Source organism: Gasterosteus aculeatus, chromosome 1 (genome assembly GCF_964276395.1).
Source record: "Gasterosteus aculeatus chromosome 1, fGasAcu3.hap1.1, whole genome shotgun sequence".
NCBI lineage: Eukaryota > Metazoa > Chordata > Actinopteri > Perciformes > Gasterosteidae > Gasterosteus > Gasterosteus aculeatus.
The window spans coordinates 5,527,775-5,547,446 of NC_135688.1; the positions used below are offsets into that span (position 1 = coordinate 5,527,775).

The 19,672-nt window shown below is 43.6% G+C and overlaps 1 protein-coding gene across 2 annotated transcripts in view; it reads right to left on the minus strand.

The window, feature by feature from the left end:
• Nucleotides 1–19,672, minus strand: part of veph1 (ventricular zone expressed PH domain-containing 1) — a 49,597-nt gene that overhangs the window by 6,912 nt on the left and 23,013 nt on the right. For both annotated transcript variants that reach the window (XM_040183163.2, XM_040183157.2), the window contains 8 exons: nt 16,916–17,079; nt 15,468–15,677; nt 11,161–11,381; nt 10,097–10,315; nt 9,514–9,878; nt 7,441–7,580; nt 7,130–7,264; nt 2,604–2,721 (listed from right to left, as the gene is read on the minus strand). In XM_040183163.2, the coding sequence (XP_040039097.2) occupies nt 2,604–2,721; nt 7,130–7,264; nt 7,441–7,580; nt 9,514–9,878; nt 10,097–10,315; nt 11,161–11,381; nt 15,468–15,677; nt 16,916–17,079 (1,572 nt within the window). The remainder of the gene's footprint in view (nt 1–2,603; nt 2,722–7,129; nt 7,265–7,440; nt 7,581–9,513; nt 9,879–10,096; nt 10,316–11,160; nt 11,382–15,467; nt 15,678–16,915; nt 17,080–19,672) is intronic.

The following is a 19,672-nucleotide window of genomic DNA, read 5'->3' on the forward strand; positions in this document are numbered from 1 at the left end:
CCCGGAGGTGGGAACTTCTGTCCAGCGTGTCTTTGCTGATCGATGGTGAAATGATGGAAAGTATTTCTTGTGGTTTTCTATCTTGTTTTTGCAATGTTTCGAGCGGTTTCACACAAACCAGTTATCTCGGTGGCAAGTTCAGGTATAAGACACAACCACACGCACACACACACACACACACACACACACACACACACACACACACACACACACACACACACACACACACACACACACACACACACACACACACACACACACACACACCTGTGCTGGTTACCACTCACTCCAACTCAACACTGTATCTTAAAGCATCACAGAGATGCATTAACAACCCGTCGCCTTTCTGGAGTCCACTTTGCTTGTGTGTGACCTCATGTGAACCGCATGCATATGTGGTAAATATGAGTTTACCATAAGGATTGTGTGCTCCATTTGTGCTGAAATTGCAAAAATGGGTCACCTAAAAGTGGTAAAGATCCAATTCCAAATCCACAGGATCTGAAGTACAGTCGTTACGTTTTCTTTAGTGAAATGATGTAGTTCTGGATGCAGCTGGACGGCTTCCAGTTGGATCAGTAAACACACGTCTCAAGTGTAAATTTGAGTTTTCTGGCTTCGACTATTATTGTTATTTTTTCATTTTGAATTGAGATTCTTGTATATGAGCTATTTAAATGTGTGTTTGCATCCAATATACGATGGAATGAAACAGACATGTGGTGTGATCACTAATCCCAAATATCAGTGGCACACAGCATCAACCATTTATTTTGTACCGAATGTTCTGTAAACATTTTCTTGCATAAAGCAGCGTCATTCACTCAAAGTTTTGTAGCCAACTTTCGACAACAATGAACACTGACTAATGACCTGCTGAAGATAATGTTTGTTCAGGGTTCATGTGACTGACACACAAATCTCAGGCCTCAGGTGCTGGAGGTCCCACAGGAATCGCTTATTGAATACAGGGGACGAGATTTATGGCCACAACCTCCACAAGTACTGCACATGTCAGGACTCCAATTCATCTCACTGACTGCCAAGTAGCATCCAGCGCTTCCAAGTCCTCATTTCTTTAACTCATATCACACGTTCTCATGTGTGCGGCTGAATGCCGGCTGCTTGTTGCACGTCTTTCTTGGAATGTGTTCATTTCCCGTTTAAACAAAAAACATCAGACTCAGCATTGCTGACTGCGTTGACTACAACCTCTGACGCTAATAAAATACGTGCGGTTTTTCACAGGTTTAATGAGAGTGATTTGATCTCTGCAGGGTTGTCTGGGCCCGGATCTCATTACAGATACAACATAGATGTCACGGCGACTCTGCTCTCTTTGGGGCGATGTTCACGATATTACATTTAGTTCCTGAGCCACGGTAACGCGGCGGGATGATTGACAGCCGCCCTCGGGCCTCGCGTTGCTTCTCCACCACGCGGTGCAGGCAGCACGGGCCACAACTTGCACTCTTCTTCCCCTTCCTATAAAACTAATAACTGCTTTCTATGAAAGACAGAGAGACACAAGAAGATTTGAAGCCTGTTCACCAAACTCATGTCCACATGTCCTTTGAAGGCTAATCGGTCGCTCATCGATTTATAGACTGTGAATTCAGTCTCTCGTGTCTCTTGTTTTTCAGAGACGGGCGCCAGGGGAGAGACGGCCAACAGTTAGAATAACGTGATATTACCTCCTATTAGTCCCACAGCGGAGTGTTGCAACAGTAGCAAAGGGAACATAGGAGATACAGTAAGTAGAAGGACTCAATGGGTGAATTGACATAATTGCGAGACGTACGAAATTGCACGGACGAAAAGCAAAAGCGAAGGAAGGAAGTCTGAACAGCGAGGAGCCAGTTTTTTGTAGAATTGTAGTATTAAGCCAGATGTAGAAAAGGGTGTTTTTGGTTTGTGCTCAATATATACTCAATACTCAAGACAGAAAACACAAACACAGTCATCTAAATGTGGTTTCAGGATTCGGTCGCTATTCCAAAATCTGACTTCATCCGGACAGAGTTCCCGCCGAAGGGGGTCGCTCGTCCAAAGTAAACTAATCAGCAGTAAATCAGGACGACTGATTACAGTGCTTTTTCAAATTGGATGGGCAGCTATTAAACAAGAGCTGCTCTTTGCTCCATTTCTCTCCACTTTTCTGGGAAAAGGTTGTCCCCCCTGATGGCGTTTTGAGTGGAAACATCCCATAGAGCTCAGCGCTGCGATGGATTCAGAATCAGCCCCCAACCGCGTGTCCGGGAAAGCTTGTGCCGTGATTTAAATGGGAGAAAAGTTCAAACCCCACTGAGGTGGTTTATTGCTCTGTTTCAAGAAGAAAACAAGGGGCAGGCGCAATTTAGGGGAAACCAGAGGGGAATTTTAAATGAGGAATTTTACGGTAATATATGAGAGAATAATCATTTGAGCTTATTTCATCCATCAGCGTTTTCACCATCATTCATTTAAATTAAATTTACACGGAACAAAAAATACTCTCGAGTGAGAGTAACGGCTCCCTCATTGAATACGAGAAGACAACGTGTGTGTGTGTGTGTGTGTGTGTGTGTGTGTGTGTGTGTGTGTGTGTGTGTGTGTGAGCATACCTGTGGCCTTCTCAGGATTGTTGCACATGAAGCAAAGCCAACCCTCCTCTTCCTCACTGTAGCCAAACAGGTCAAAAAAACGTACCTCCCCCAGCTGGATCTGGAGACTGTTCAGGTCCTGAAGACAAATGGAAAGAAAACAGAATAACTAATAAATATCCTGTAACTATATTCGAATTGCCTATATCGTTATTAATATTACAATAAACATTTTTCAAAGAAGACAATTTAGCGTTTGCTGGTGTTTTGCTGGCTGGCTCAGCTAACTGGGAAAAGATCCAGGTGGTGATTTATCCCATCGTATACTATACATATTACTTCTGCACAGCGACCATATAGCCTACAGTATAATTGACTTATTGGGACCTCTGAGAAGCTATGTTTCGTTAAATTAAAAAAAAACACCATCGTCAATTTCGTTAGAGCTGCTGTGCATGAAGACACAGACCAAACCACAAGCGCAATACACACAGATGGTAAGTGGCCCGTAACTCTGAGAGGTCCTTAAAACCTTGACATTCCAGTCATGGCCTGCGCAACTGGGCATCGGTGCGTGTGTGTGTGTGTGTGTGCATGTGTGTGTGTGTGTGTGTGTGTGTGTGTGTGTGTGTGTGTGTGTGTGTGTGTGTGTGTGTGTGTGTGTGTTCGGAGTAGAAAGTAATGGAAACCAATGAAGCTCTCTGAAGACCCGCTGCACATGGTAAACGTTACACTTCACTCTGACTACACGGAAAACACACTTCAATGACAGCTGAACCCTCGGGGCGATACGTATTTATATCAGAACGGGGACATCGGAGGAGGAGATGATGGATGACAGAGAAACATAGTTGTGCTCGTTCATAGTGTGCTCGCCTTTGTCTCCGTCTATGTTTGTTTATAATAAACTCACAGTTTAAATATACTGCACACAATACCATACTTCTTAATTTCCCTCAACTCAACGGGGTAGTATTTATCCCCCCCGGACGTGGTACTTTCGTGAAATTTTTACGGACAATGAGGAAAACGTGTGGGTGTGACGAAGGAGCCGCGAGTGTTGTCGACCTCTTGGCCCCTTCAGTCCGTCCTTGATGTCGAGCAGCGAGGACGTAAACGTGAAAGACGTTTTTTTTTTTTAACACAAACAAACGTTTGGAGACGTGCGCTGTGTCGTAATTGAGGGGAAAGGGCTTCGCCTGCAGATACAAATAAACCAGGACCATGTGGTGCCGAGGTGAAATATCTGTGGGTTTACGCAATTTCATTACTTCGAGGAGCGGATGGTCTTCAGGAGACGCGGGTTGTGAATGTGAGGAATCCTCATTAGGATTACTGTAAACCCACAGACAGACTCGTTATAAAGTCGAGTAAAGTAAAAACGATTTTACCCGACTGTCTCAACGCCGTCCTACTTCAAAATAGGTTGTTTGCGTTTCAGAATCCCACATGAATGACACAAGGTGCGTTGAGGGGAAGCGTGCCGCCGTCACACATTGCGTTTAGTTTATTCACCGTGACAACAGAAAGAACATTAAGAATTCCAGTCCAACATCAGCTCTTTAACTTTAACTACTTCCTTTAATCCAGGATGCACATTCAAGGAAATAATGCGACACAGGTGAAAGAACTACAGCGCTTTCATCTTCATTTCAACAAGAGACAATAAAAATAGAGCCTTTAAAAGCCAATCGGAGCCATTTTTTCTCTGAAAAGCCACAAAGGAAACACAGAAGCGAGAAAACAATGAGTCAGAAGTTGAGCAACAGGGAGCGAGCAACGATAAATCAGGGAACACGTGGCCCGGATCCGCTGCGTAACACCACGAGAAGTCAATCGTTCGTTTGTAGGGAAGGACGGTGGGAGGTGGAGGCGGGAGGGGCAGAGAGGGGAGTGCGGGTGAGGAGAGAGGCGAGTGGATGAGAAGGGGGAGTGTAGGAAAGGGGAGTGGGCGAAGGTGACGTACGAGGCGAAGGCTTCGCGTGGACGTCTCTCTTAAAAATGTCCAACCACGTCTGGGAAAGAATGCACATTGTTCTGATATTTGATGGGATATTTGAATTACCACATGTGAACCACATCCCGGGGTTCCTATTGGGGCAACTCGTCTTCCCGTTTCTTTGTCTCTCCTTCTAATCTCGGCCTTTAGCTTTACTCCATCAACCCCAGTGAAGCGAGACTTGTGTCTCCATCTCTCAGGCTTCCACTTTGCTGCCGCCGCGTCTCATGTCGGGTCTTTTCCCTCTTTTCTTTGGCCACATCCTCTGGATGTTTTTGCTTTTACCGCATCACAATCTCTTTTTTTTTAGTCTTTATGTTCACATTGTCTTTATGAATCACTCCTCGTATCACATTCTTCTTCTTATTTTTTTTTTTAAACAATCTTAGCTTTATAGTTTCTTATCTACAGTTGTCCTTTTATTCTTCTACCCTCTTTAACAGACAACAGATGGTGGAGAATTACCAGGCTATATATATTAATGAATTCCCTTTTCGACCTTTCCCATTACTTCCCATAATGCCCTTTAATTTTTTCCTATAATCTCAACCCTGCTCTCTCGGGATCTGTGTCTCTTGTGATTAAGACAACGATGCACTGCTGTCATTTTGTGGGGTTCATTCGAGTTTAATCTCGGATTAATCTTTATCTCTTGACCCCCCCGACCGGCTTCTCCTTTTTCCTGTTCTGTAGACCAATTACCCTTTTGTTGTTAATGTTCTTTCTCAACCTCCTCCATCTCAAGTAGCTCATTTCCATACTTTTCTGCTTATCCTTGAACTTCTCTCATCTTTGCTCACACCATCTTTTTATAATCTCTGGCATAAAACTACGAACACAAGTTGCCGCAGGTTGTACATATAACTTACTCTTAAATCTCTGGCGCCTCATGAAGCCCTGTAGTATCCTTTCAAATGTCTACGTCAGTACACACACAATCACAACCTTCTGTTTGTGATTTATGTCTTTCCTTCCTCTCAAATCTCCTCTCTCCTTGTCGTGCACTGCACGTGTTCCTCAGCGGCTGACAGGAGGGAAGCTGCAGGACTAATAGAGTGGCAGAGATAACAAAGAGGAAATGCACAGCATATGGATTAAGGGTCGTGGCCTTTCTATTCCTGCTTTGCTGTTAAATATTCCCTTTCTGCTGGGTTTTTTTCTTGGTTCTGCCAATAGTGAAAACACACTTTTAAGAAAAAAAAACTTAAGACAAAGCCAAGCTAGCAGTTCACGCTATTTCCAGTCCTTAAGTAACTGGCTATCTTCATACTTTTCCCATGAAAGTGGTGTTGATCTTCTCATTGAACGCAAACGGAGGCAAATAAGAGAGTAGATCTTGAAGTGTCTGACTTTTCCTTTAAGGTACGAGTGATGCAGTTGGGACTAGTCAGAAAAAAACCCCGTACAAAGCTTATTTGGCTTTTGGCTCAGCACGTAAATCAGAGGTTTTAGTGCAGAGCGATGCAGTGAAAGTTTACAACCACGTTTGAAGCATTGGCCGTCACACAGCGTGAGTCGTCCTGTCCTGCAGTGGCGGAATGTACATAAGTGCTGTTAAAAGCAAATCTGCGATATTAGTAATGAACATGTGTCTTTTCATGGGATTCCTCTCTTTTGCTCACAGTTTAGAGGGGAAAGTAAATATTGTACTTTTTACTTCTTGAGAACTAAATGTAATCATTGAACTGCATCTTCATGCAAAAACAGTTTGTGGTGACCTTTTATAATGTGAGGGTTTGCTACTAATTATCATTATTAAATAATCATTTCATCAAAGTTATGCTAAATGATTTTGTCTGTTGGTTGGACGAAGCGAGCACGGCGGTGTCGCTTCGGGATCTCATTATTTGGGAGACATTATTTCTCACAATTTAATCTTTTTTTTCTTTTTTTCGATTACTTAATTAACGTTTGATCCATTAGTAGTTGCAGTCAAATATAATATACAAAATACAAAGCAACATCCTGCTTAGCCAGCTCTACAATAATGCACGAGTAATCATAATCTGAGGATAAAATATATAACAGGATGAAAACCACAGAGACATCTTTTACTTTGAATACTCCTACATTTATCTGCACTTTTACTTAAGTAACATATCTGAACTCCAATACTTTCACTGTGCAAAGTGTGTGTGTGTGTGCATGAATACGTTTATGCTCCATGTGGTGACCAAAGCTGGTCAATCTGACAGAAGCCACCGTACCAGTGTAGAGACAGACAAACCACAGCTGTATTTTCGTTGTAGGTCCAATTATTTCCCAGCAACCATTTAGCCCGTCACATTATGAAGGAGCAGCACTCACAAAAACACACATTGAAATGAGCACACGTGTATTCACACACACACAGGAGAGGTTTTGTATACACAAGTGTCCATTTGGGGATTCAATGTTTAAACAAAGTGAGTGTTGAACACTTTCCTCGGTTGGAGTTTAGTTTTTTTGTTTCACTACTAATGACTTCATTCCCTCTGCTCAAGGCAGATGGGGGGGAGCAACACTCACACACACTCACACACAGACACACACTCTCACACACACACACCTTCCTGTGTGGGGTGGTGTTCTCTGTCATAGCCACTGGGAAGCTGTGAGCTCCTTTTAGCTGCGTCTTCTCCCAAAGGCTGGCGAGCCTCTGGACACACTCGTCCTTGGAGCACAAAGCGACGCTGGATTTACTCTGGTCAAGAGAGGAAAGACAACAGCAGCAAAACAAACACACACACACACCAAGTTACTCGTTGGCCATTTTACATCAGGCCACATCTTGATGCAACCTTATGTTGCATTGCACACTACACGGTTCGCTGTGCGATGTGAACCGACCTGTGAACCAGGAGCACATTGTCTTTGTACCTGGAGATGCAGCAGCATGATGCGTATCCAGAGCTGCGGCTGCCGGCTGGTCAGGTTGAAGCAGGACTTGGCGTACAGACAGTAGTGGCCCTTGAGAGGACAGGAGAACGACAGCTTGGCCACACATCCTCGATTTGAATCTAGCGCACAAACACGGGCAGACAAACACACACAAATAGCGACATTTGTATTTGGCAGAGGCTCAAGTTGGAACCTCCGGGCTAACCCGGTGTCATTTAGCAATCTTCCTCGGCGTGCTCATCGCCGCCCCTTGAACATATGCGAGAGGGACTCATTTAATTTGAGGATTTCTTCTGGTTAGAGCAACAAACACACATTTTACGAATAAGTCTGTTCACATTCAGGTGAAGGAACGTGAAGGAAAGGAATTATAGAATATAGTGTGCACATGCAGCCCAGTGAAGTAGTCCATGTCTCCCTGCTTTTTATTTTCCGGCTGCAAGCTGTCAGCAGTCTTCTATCAAAGAGATAAACATCAGCGTGAGTGTGATTCAAAGCCAAACCGTAATTTGTTATTTGGCACATGGGGATAAGCTTAATTGCCAAAGTAAGAGACAGTAAAGTAGATCATTTGTGCTCCTTGTGCATGAACTTTAATGTGTATGTTTATCCTGCTTCACTGTATCGCACAAGTACAGTGCAGTCAAACGTTTAGAGGAAATGTGTGTGTAAGAGGTCGTTTGTATGTGGTAGTCTGTGACGCTGTATTATTTGTCGTCTCAACGTGTGTGTGTGTGTGTGGATGTTTGGATTGACAATTCACTGCACTCTTCCGTATTATCTTCACCCCCGAGATAGAGGAGTCATAATGTGCTCATCCAGCTGAGACCACCTGTGACATCAGGGGTCGATTCTCAATTCTCACTGCAGAGAAAAGCAAATGCAGAGCACTTACGGATTGCACAGTGCCTGTATATCTTTCTGCATGTACACAACATTTTATTGCTTAAATCCCAGATTTCATCAATTCCTGTTTTGTATGCGTGCATACTTGTGTGTGTGTGTGTGTGTGTGTGTGTGTGTGTAACTCCTGGCTGCCTCTTGGTTAAAATAACATTATGACCAAAGGCGGAGCAATAACATCCCATCCTGTCAATCCAGATATCATCTCCTCTCACGTAGTGGTGAGTTTAGTGTTGTGTGAGTTGGTGTGTGCGCACTTTGTTCTTTAATGTTGAAAAGACTGAATCTGTGTCTCTATAGGAAAGAGTGAGAAAGGGTTTTCTGTCCAACATTACAGGATGACAATGACGTCTTAAATCAAGGGAAGGTAATCACATTAAAACCTGGAAAATAAGCAGAAATCATGAAGCATTGTCAAATATCAAACTACTGAACATGTAGAAAGTGTGCGTGCAAACAAAAACAATTCTCCTGATATTTACCTTGATTATTAGTTCCATTAACAAATTAGCTCAGGGACATTCCCCCAATAGAGTTTGGTTTTAAATAAAAGAGTACATTATTTCCCTCCAGTATAGCAGCAAGTGCAAGTTTACTGGAGTCTGCAGATGAAGGATAGTATTAATCTTATTATCAATAAGTGGTTTGAATATAATGTAAAACTGTGGATGAGGTCAATGGTAAACAAAGACAATTAATTAAAAACTAAGGTTGTTTTTTTTACAGACAGGAGATTAAAAAAATAGAAGAAAATAGAAAAATAGGTTATTCTCTTATGAGTAAGCCGCACAAAAGTACATATACAATATAAGGGTTCTGTTCGGTCTGTTTATAATGACGAAGTCAGGAAAGAAGCTCATCGGCCCTCTGGATGGTAAATCCAGTAAAATCATGAGGCGGATAAGCAGATGCTAAATTAAAACAATAGTCCCACTACATAAATAAATCACCGTCCGACCGGGGTTCAGCGTGTGTAAGATGAAGAACGATAGTGTGTGTGTGTGTGTGTGTGTGTGTGTGTGGGGGAGATTATCATTAATCATCCCCGGTCACCCTTGTCTGAATGTAATCTCATTCGGGATCAGCAGGTAACACAAACCCTCCCACTTTCCTGCACTTTTCTTCTGCAGCTACTGTGACTCACGTTACCTTCTATTGCACACTGCTCTGGCACGGGGATCTGCTGCGCCGTGTCTCGGCAGAACGCTCTGACCGTCTCTATATTGTCTCTTAAATAAATGAAGAGTCTGTCAGTGTCTTCGTGATCCTCCTCCTCCTCCTCCTCCTCCTCCTCCTCTCGGCTTTGACCTTCCTCCGCCTCTTTGGCCGCTGTGACGGGCATGGAGCCGTCACCCTGCGGCTTCCTCTCTGCGGGCGGCGCCTCCTCGTGCTGCGAAAGGGCCGACGCGTTGGAGACGTTGCCGTCGGGGCTCGGCTCCGAGCCCTCGCCGTCTTCCCCCGCGTCCGAGTTGACGGAGCGCGAGCGCCCGGCGTGGAGGGCCAGGCTCTTTGACCTCCAGAGAAGGAAAACAAAGTCAAAGTGGTGCCGCATCTTTGAATCTAAATAATTCAGTTATTTGCGCTTCCCGCTTTTGGCAACATGCAGGAGGATGTCTGTGTATCTTTGCTTCAATGAACAAAATCGAGTCGTATCTATTTGATTCAAGGCACTTCTTCCTAAAATCCGAAAAATCCACCTTTTTTAATAAACTGTTACAATCCAAAAAGCAACCTGTTGAATCTCATTTCTCGTCTCTCCTCCCGGACGGCTTGGCTCAGGCTGTAGCGTCGTTGGGGGGCAGGAGAGTCCTCCTCCAGCTCGTCCTCTCCTCTCCTCTCCTCGCCCATTTTCTCCTCAAAGGCCTGGATCTTCACCTGCAGCCGCTGCTCTGACCCCAAACCTCCCCCCGGAAGAGACGCACCAGGAGACGGCGGGCACGCCTCATTCCCCCTGCAGAACACACACACACACACACAGACACACACACACACACACACGCAGACAGGGACAATGTGTTGGGCCTGTGAGAGGAAGCTGGACAGACGCGTTGGGATGGATTTTAATAGCCTCCGTCTCCCTCCTCCTCCCTCTCCCTCCTCCCTTTCTGTAGTTCTTGCTTTCTCACCATGACAGGCTCCATTTCTGTGTCCCCCCCCTTTCTCCCTCGTTGTCGTGTGCCCCCCCCCCCCCACTCCCCCGGTGCGCTCACTGATAAACCATCCTGCCCCTCTCAGTCTGTCTTCCAGAGGACCCCAAACAAGGCCTTTGGAAGCTCCTAATCCCGCACATGCTGTTCTTGTTACGGAGAGAAATGCGTGTCTCACATGTTGTGCGTGCATCACTTTTATTGTGAATATACAAACCATATGAAAGAAGGAATAAAGACTTAAACATGAAGAATCAAAAGTAAGATTGTGGTATAAGAAAACCCCTTTAATTTTCTCTTTTAGCGATACAAACACATTGAATGCTTTGCCTCTTTATTTGTATTCTCCTGACTGTGCAAGTTCCAAACATGTTTCTGATTTCTCTCAAACGCTTCACGCAGATGTAGATGTCCAAACCAAATTTGCTCCTCAATGTAGTTTATAACCAAAGTACATTATTCTTTGTCATTCATCAACACCTTTCAAAGCCCCAGAAACACCGGTGAGATAATGACGCCGACGGGTTACCGGTTCCTTTAAGTGACGGGTTCACTTTCCTCCCATCAGTTGGATGAGAATATGAACACCACTCGTGTGTCTCCACAGGGAACAAGAAAAGCCCACCAGCTCAACCGCGTGTCCCCTGACCTGCGGTGCGTGGCCGTGCTCTCCTCCAGCCGCTGCCCCAGCAGTCGGGCGATAGCGGTGAACGAGTTGCTCATCCGGTAGATGTCTTTGCCGCAGCCTCCCAGCAGAGACGGGTAGCGGTCGGTAAGAGCTCTGATCTCCAGCAGCAGCGTGTGGTGGAAGCTGTGCTCCATGCTGCCCAGGCAGGACACCAGGTAGACCAACACGCTGAGAGCATGAGTCTGGGACACAGAGGGAAAGGAAATATACCGTCACAAAATATGGTCCCATTATAAAACCAAACAGAGAAATATACAAAGAAAGAGAAAATTGTTTGCTAACAAGTAAAAAAACAGTCGGGGTAACTTTTTGAAAACAGAAAAATGATTGGAATGGCAACAATGTTTCACCTGCTCACCTCTCTTTATGTACAATGTCGCATGCTATGCAATACCACTATCAATATAGACCTGGTAAAACAAAATCAACTTTCAGTTAATCGGTTTTTAAACTGCCCACCGGTTATTTAACAGAAAAACACACGTCGCGAGGTGTAAACTAGTCAACGGGAATCACGGCGATAACAGATCAGCACAGCGGATGTGGTTTGGCAAAGGCACCGTGTTTAAGAGCACAACCAAGGGCAACAAAACACGAGGAAGGAAAAGGACTGGGTTCTACTAAAAAAAAAACTCTACTCCCTAAGCTTGTAAAAAGCGTACATAGCTTTAACGGTAAAAAGAGACCTCTCTGTCCTCCTATTAGAGACACCGTGATTGATTAATGGAGGGAGAGAAAGAGCGACGGAGCCAACCTGTGCCTAACGAGCTAAAGAAAACCCCCGTGACAAAGAGAAGAATGCCGTTACAACACAGAGGGGGCATGTTTCACAAGGCCCTTCTGTGGGCTGCTATATTTAAACGGGATGTCAAGACCGCCATTAGAGAACTCGACTTCGTACTGTAACAACATACTTAAGTAGGTATCCAGGGGTTTGTGAGCCGCGGGTGCCAACTGCAGATGCAAGAACGTTACTAGCACGTGAGGTATTTCTCCACACACTTTCAAACTTTCACTGTTGTTGGGATGTTTTACTTTTTGAGGACTCACTATAATATCTTTGGACAGATGACATATGAGCATAATGCATAAAACTCCTGCAATGTGCATTAGGAAGTTACAAAATCCCAGATATGTTACATTTAATCATAACTGTTAATGTACACCAAAAAATTGTGAAAGGACAGAGAAATAAATCAGCTCTTTCTGCCTCGCGTGTGTTCTACTACACAAACAGACACACACACATAAACACGTCCTCTGACGAAGACAGAACTTGGCTCCAATCGGTTTCATTGGAGCCCCATTTCCTAATGGGGTAGAATATATGCTAAAGCATCTGTCTGAAAACTTCATTTTAAAAATAAACGATTCACAGTAGAAAAAAAACAAGAGAAAACTGCATCTTTCCAGCGATGCGTCTAAATCTGTGCTGCTCCCTTGTTTGCACGGATGCTTAGTTTCTTCCCCTTATTGTCAGTAGCACACTGGTCTCTGCTTTCTCTGGAGCTGGCACGCTAACAAGCCCCATGGAGATACTCCCGTGTGCATGACTGTGTCCTTTGTTTCCCACGGCACATTAATCACTTGCCACAATTGTATCAGTGCGGGGGGAATTTATCCTTTCAAAACATTTCTATCTGAACACAGTCACAGTAGAAAAATACAAAGCCATTGCGATTAAGTTACTTTTTGTGAGTTACACACTTTTGTTTGTGCACCAAATGTTTTTCCAGGAGTTATTATTGAGCTGAACACTTAAATCCCATGGACTTAGGTTATGTTACGGCTCCATGAAAGCAGCGCCCAACCTCTTTGGCTCGCAACCCCTTGTGCGGTTTTATATGTATAAGAGCTTTTAGTGAAGAGTTTCTCTTCACCTTCTCAAATGGTCATTTTCATAAAGGTGATATAGTCGTTGTAGTCATTAAGAAGTGTCTTTCGTCGAGACTCATTGGAGGTGTAACGATGTACAAAATGTTGAGAACTTTTTAACAGGGCAGCCTTATAATCTTAACGTTCTCATTTAATTGAATTGGAAGGTGTGTCCAAACTTTTGACTGGTACAGACAATACTATGCGTATTAAGGTACAACATAATAACAAAGGTCATAATAAAAAGAAGCAGCAGGATGCAAAGAAAAAACAGACACAACGACCCTAAAATATAATTTAAATCTAACTCTCTTCAGGAGGTAAAAGGAAGCGAGAGAGAGTGTTGGGCAATCGTGATACAATCACGTACAAATGGACCCCAGTGAGAATCTTTTCCCAGAAAATCGACGGTTATTTTCCAAATGGTTCCAATGTGAGGAAAGACACTGAGGTCTTGTGTGTGTGTGTGTGTGTGTGTGTGTGTGTGTGTGTGTGTGTGTGTGTGTGTGTGTGTGTATTTGTGTCTGTCTTGGGTTGGCAGGTTGTTTTGACAAGAATACTGAGGAGGAAAGATTTCCCTGAAACAATACAAAACTGTATTATGGTTTCTAGCTCCATAATGTGCGTGTGTGTGTGTGTGTGTGTGTGTGTGTGTGTGTGTGTGTGTGTGTGTGTGTGTGTGTGTTTGTTTGTCAGGAGGGTTGTTGAACTTCCTTAAATGGACCCAGAGAAGAAGAGAGAGAGGGGGGGGGGGGGCGCTCAAGCTGCCCTACTGTCACCTTCATCGCTCTGCACACACACATTATTGACTCGCTGTAATGTCGGCCTTCATGCTACCGATGTGTTGCATGGACGTGTAGTACTTGATACATCTGCAAGGCGATGATGAACACGATCACTGTATACTGACCCTATGTGAGAACAGTACTCCCTCCTGCCAACATATTATTGGCATCACCCAGCTGAGGTTGGCATCTTCCAAACTATCTTCACATCGGGTGTTTACTCTCTGCCCTGGAGGAGAACGTCTTTGCCAAGAGGTTGAAATCAGTATTTTCAAAAACTCTGATCATTTTTCAAAACAAATCTAGAGACATTTTCAAATCAAGTTGTCTCTTTCTGGCACAACTGTCAATAAACAGCCACATGTTTAAAGCCTGGCCAATAAAACCCTCTTGGCTACTCTGAACAACCTTCAGATAGGAAGAAACCCGGATTTCTACCATGAGATGGAGAGTCTACCGCTACACAATGTCACCATAGCCATCCATTCATTTACCTTGGAGCCACAAATGTCCACCACATGGGGGCAGCAGATGAAAAGTCAGAGGATCACCCAAAATTAGTAGGACATATTGTCTGGGGACCATGAATGTCTGAGCCCAATTTCATGGCAATCTGTCCAATAGCTGTGGAGACATCATCCATAGAGCCATTCCCCTGGCTCAAAATGAAGGTGGGGTCCGGAGCCAAGCAGCTAAGGAGACCACACTTCTAACTGACTAATGACTGCTAAGATAATTAACCTGTAATCAGCAGCTCAAGTGTTTCTGCAGAGGCCGTTTTTTAAACATTTTCTTGCGGTTAATATTGCCTTAAATTTGGTTGTACCATTTGTTCTTGTACCATTAGGCTTACAGGGCGGCTCTTTGTTGTGTTTCTTCTGTTTCTTTTCAACCGTGGGGAGACAGAACCCTCTGAAGAGCCGGCGTGTGCTTGTTTAGAGGAGAAGCTCCGCAACACGGATGTGTGTGGTGTCAGACTGCAGTTAAGATCTCCGGATGTGCCCGGTCTGCCCGGCGGGTGAGTGTGTGCTTTACACTTGGCAGGACAACAGAGAGCCGGTCATGTGAAAGTGCAGCCAGTTCCTCGCCACTCGTTGGAGAAATCACTGCTGCCCGTTTTGTGTGTGAACCCCCACTTTGAAACACAAGCGGGGTGTATTCATAGGATTATTCCTAAGCCATTTTAAAAGGGATTGACAGAATTTTTGCAGCCTATTCATGTTTAACACAAACTGACCATACAGAATATATTTGCTGCTGACATTTCATTAGTCATTTCATCAATCATTTCAATAAAAAACAGCTCTATATTTTGGGAAATACATTTATCCTCTTTCTTGCAAAGATTAGATGAGAAGATCAATACTACTGCAATGTAAATATGTAGTTGAAGATCAAAAAAGCCATGGGTAAGCTTATAGCTTAGCAGAAAGACAGAAAGAATATACTTCTCTCAGCACCTCTAAAGCTCACTGATCAACACGTTGTAACGTGGTTGTTTACTCCGTACAAAGAGTCCCTCATATGCATCTACCTTCAGTATCAACTGCAAATCACTGCTACGCATGCAAGCATGAACTTGGGTGAATGTGTCAGTGTTTCTAGTACCTCACTGATGATACCCACGGCACCATGGATTTTGGCCACTTTACCCAAGAGAGCGGGGCATTGTTGTCCCACAATCCTCAGCGTTGGCAGAAAGCTGACCAGCGAAGAAGGGCTGGCCTGTGACACGTCCACCAGCGAACCGAGTAGGGCCTCGGTGAGGGATTGGTCTCCTAGGTACCCGACTAGTGCGGGCACTTGGGGGCTCAACATCTGTTCGGGGGAGGGAGACACAAAGTTTGAGGTGGAAAATGTTTCATTGCTTTTGCGTTTGCATTGTAGCCGCGACCCCGTCACTGTTTTGGTACCATCGCTCGATGGAAAACGTCCAATGTTCCAATGATGAAGGCTTGAGGTGAGAGCAGCAACCGTGGAGCGGGATTAACACACCGGTGACTAATAAAGAACAAAGCTTGACTGAAGAACTGTCGGTACAAAGTGAGCTCGTGACCAGTTTCTGTACACGTTATCTGGTCTGGTCACACTGGAACGCACCAGAGCGGACTGGATCAGACTAACGACGCCCACCACGGCCCTCCTGCTGCAACTTCACGAGTCCCTCGTTCTGGATGATTATATTAATATCATGTGCAGGGAGAAGATGCTCGACTCCATAAAAACAAAGTTACGCCATTTAAAAGTTCCATATTCTGATCGTAGTGCGTAGTTTCAACACTGCATCGCTTCTAGTTAATGAATACTAGGCTGCAGGAGATGTGGTAACTTTTGAGATGAATGCACACAGTCACAAACAAAGTGATTTGTTTTTCTGTGTGCTGGGAGGAGAATAGAATAACTCCAGATGGCTGGTTTAGTTTCTTGAGGAGTGATATTATCCACGTTTCACCACCGTGTGTTTGCTGGCATGTGGTACTTTCCCTCTGTGCCGACCCCCAGCAGCTCTGCTTCAAAATATACAGGATTAAGGGGGTTCAAATACAGATACTCTGTATATATAAACTCCACATGCACCGCTCTTTTTCAGCACTTCAATTAAAGCTCCAGTGGATTTTTTCTATATTTCGGCATGACCTCATTACAGGATATTGCAAAGTTGAATAGAAAGATTTCTGATTAAGTTTGTCTCAGGGGCAGTAATGTTACACAAAAGCCACATATGTACCTACTTGTAATAAAAGTCTAATGTATTTTAACAACCTCATTATTATTTAGTAATACTACAGTACCAGTAGTACTGGAATAGTACTGGTACGAAAAACTAAGTACACGGCTGATGACAACAAAGTGGATGACAACAAAGTGGTTGACAACAAAGTTGTTGTAAAAAAAATGATGAAACAAAATCCAACAGCTGGTAAAGTGAGAGTGGAATAAGAGGGGTTCCCTTCGGCCCATGACACAACAAAAACTATTTTTGAATGTACAGCGAATACTTCAAAAGTGCGTTGTGCTTTATTTCCAAATCAAATTACACAACAAACGGCGCTCACCAGTGGATGTTGCTCGGCAACGATTTGGATAAGTCGGATTAGGTGTTGCTGCTCGGGGGACTCCAGCTGTGACATCATCGCGGTGAGGTTGCCCAGCTGACAGTGGATGGTGTCTGGTTGTCTGGGGTAGACCGAGGGCAACACTCTTAGCAGCATGTGGTTACCTGCCAGAGAGAGAGAGAGAGTTTATTTCAGTAAAACTTGTTGCCAAAAATAAATATGGTGACCACCATCTCAAACAGCGGAGAAAGATTTGTCTACCTGTGTTCTCAGTGAAAGGCACAAGTTCACCCCAGTGTGTTCATAGAATGCCCAACACACAAAACATTATCCCAAAATGAAACCCCAAAATCCCAGTCTTTTTGAGTTACACTGATAGAGGTTTTTACTTTGTGAGGGTAAACTAAATAAAACAAATGACATAGGATTTAGTGAAAGAGACACCATTAGTTGCATTAGTTTTAGCTGCATGTATTGTACCTAATAAATAAACCTACTTATCTCTAATTACATATCAACGTTGCCACATTCCCAGGTCTCGAACCCATGACTCTGTGACTATAATAATTATTGTATATTACCACCAAGAAAACTGAACTCAAGTAGCATGAAACCTGAGTCTTCCTTCCAGCTGTTCGTGGGGGAGCTCACGATTCCCCATCATGACACAACATCTGTGTTCAGTAAATAAGATGTTTTCCATTTGTTGTCTTTATTCCTTCAGTAACGCAGAAAGAAAGTCCGTGCTGACGCACAATTGTAAAAAAAAAAGAAGGCATTTTTAAAGGACGCAACCCAACAAAACCTTATGAAACATCTTTAAATGGTTCACTGAACAAAGACTCTTGCTCTAAAACGGAAAGTTTGTCAAGATTTAAAACAATGGCTTCTGTATCAGATGCCTGACAACAACATGTATTTTAAGTTATATGTTTTACCACAGCGACCGTTTGGATTTCAATATGAAAGTTGTAAAAAAAAAAGAGTGTGTTAAAGATGCTTAAGGGTTTAAATCATAGACTAATAATAAGTGGTGTTTATAATTGGGGTTGTCGTCTAACAATCCTTCAAATTTGGTGCAAGCCCAAATCCCCATCGCAGGATTCTTGCCACCATAGATTTAAATTCAAGTAGTGATCGCCGAATGGCCTTAACATGTAATTGTGAAATCACAGAATTTATGACCATGAATCATACTTTTATTTGTCCTGAACATCTGGTCCATAATATTTCAAATGGCTACGAGTTTGAGGTGAACCGCCATATTTCATAAAAGCTTAAAAATAGCAAAATAACTGAAATAACTGTTTAAAACAGGTGATCCACAGCTACAAATCACTCTAAACACAGGTGTTATCCTGTTAGAGATGACTCGTACGGATCAAACGAAAGGACGTTCTGTACTGTTCTGTGCCGGGGCAGAGAAGAGAAGAAGACGGAACATAAATGTTTTGAAGACGGTCGCCTGCTCTTGTTATGTTCTTATCTCTGTAATCATAGATCACAACTTAGGCCGTATCCGTAAGATCTCACATATCCGTTTCTGCACTCGCGGCACAAATCACCATAAAAAGAGACAGGCATGTACAGAAAAAGAGGGCGGGTAATAACATTTAACGGTCTGTTCGGAGGAATGTTAAAAGGCAGCAGGAGACGAGTGTCTGCACAGAAACACACAGGACGTCATTACATTACATTACACGTCATTCAGCTGACACGTTTATCCAAAGCGACTCACAATTTTGTAGAGCGCCAAAATGCCGAGATCAGCACAAATGACATCCAGAGGGATGTATTTGGATCGCTTTACGGCTTACACATGTTTCACAATAGTCATGTTGTGTACGTTTGTCCCCTGAGTCGTACACCAGGCATCTCTGGTGGAAGAGGGTCGGATAAACGGTCAAATCGAAGAAAAAAAAGAGACGGAAGCCAAACACTTCCCAGAAAATATATGTCTTTGGGTATTTGTGCATTTTTGTTTTATGAGTGAGTCCAACGCTGCGGCACAGCTGGAGGCACGCAGCCATGTCCCCTTACGCGTACACAAAGGTCTAAATATTTCCTGAGTGACTATTGCAAGGTTTAAACTCAATGTCCATCCTCCCCCCTTCCCCTAGATAGCTTCAGCCGAACAGACTCTCACTGACTGTGTGTCAGACAAAACGTCCTGTGCCCGCTGACTGACTGGTTCATGGTGATAAAATACGCAGTTTCTCGCAAATCCTTGATAGAGATTTAAAATCCCACAAGAAAACTATCGACTTATCTTTTTGACAGTAAATCATGTCGATTCACATCAAACTTCTGCTGACATTAACATTAACGATGTGCAAAACATTCATGGGAATGATGCATAAACTCACAATGTAACGAAATGCTGTACATTTGATGGATCTAAAACAGTATCTTACAGTTTTTCATAGATCTCAGGTGATGTTTCATTTCGTCTTTGTACTGAGGTCACGCAAAAAAAAGTGGCATCACGTTTTGTGTTTTACACCAGAAAGCAACGTTTAAACCGGATCAAACACATTGTGTAGTTCAACATTAGTCCATGCGATCTCAATTACCTCACATAAAGCTCATCACATCACAGGTCTGTTCATTTAAGCTATATGGTAGATTAATATTGCTGTGTTTTGCTCAAACACATTAGTCTTTCTATGTCACAAGTTTTCCTTTTATCTCACTAAAGATTTGCCCTCACCGGTTATTGTGAGGCACAAAGGAAGCCTCAGCTACACACCAAATGCT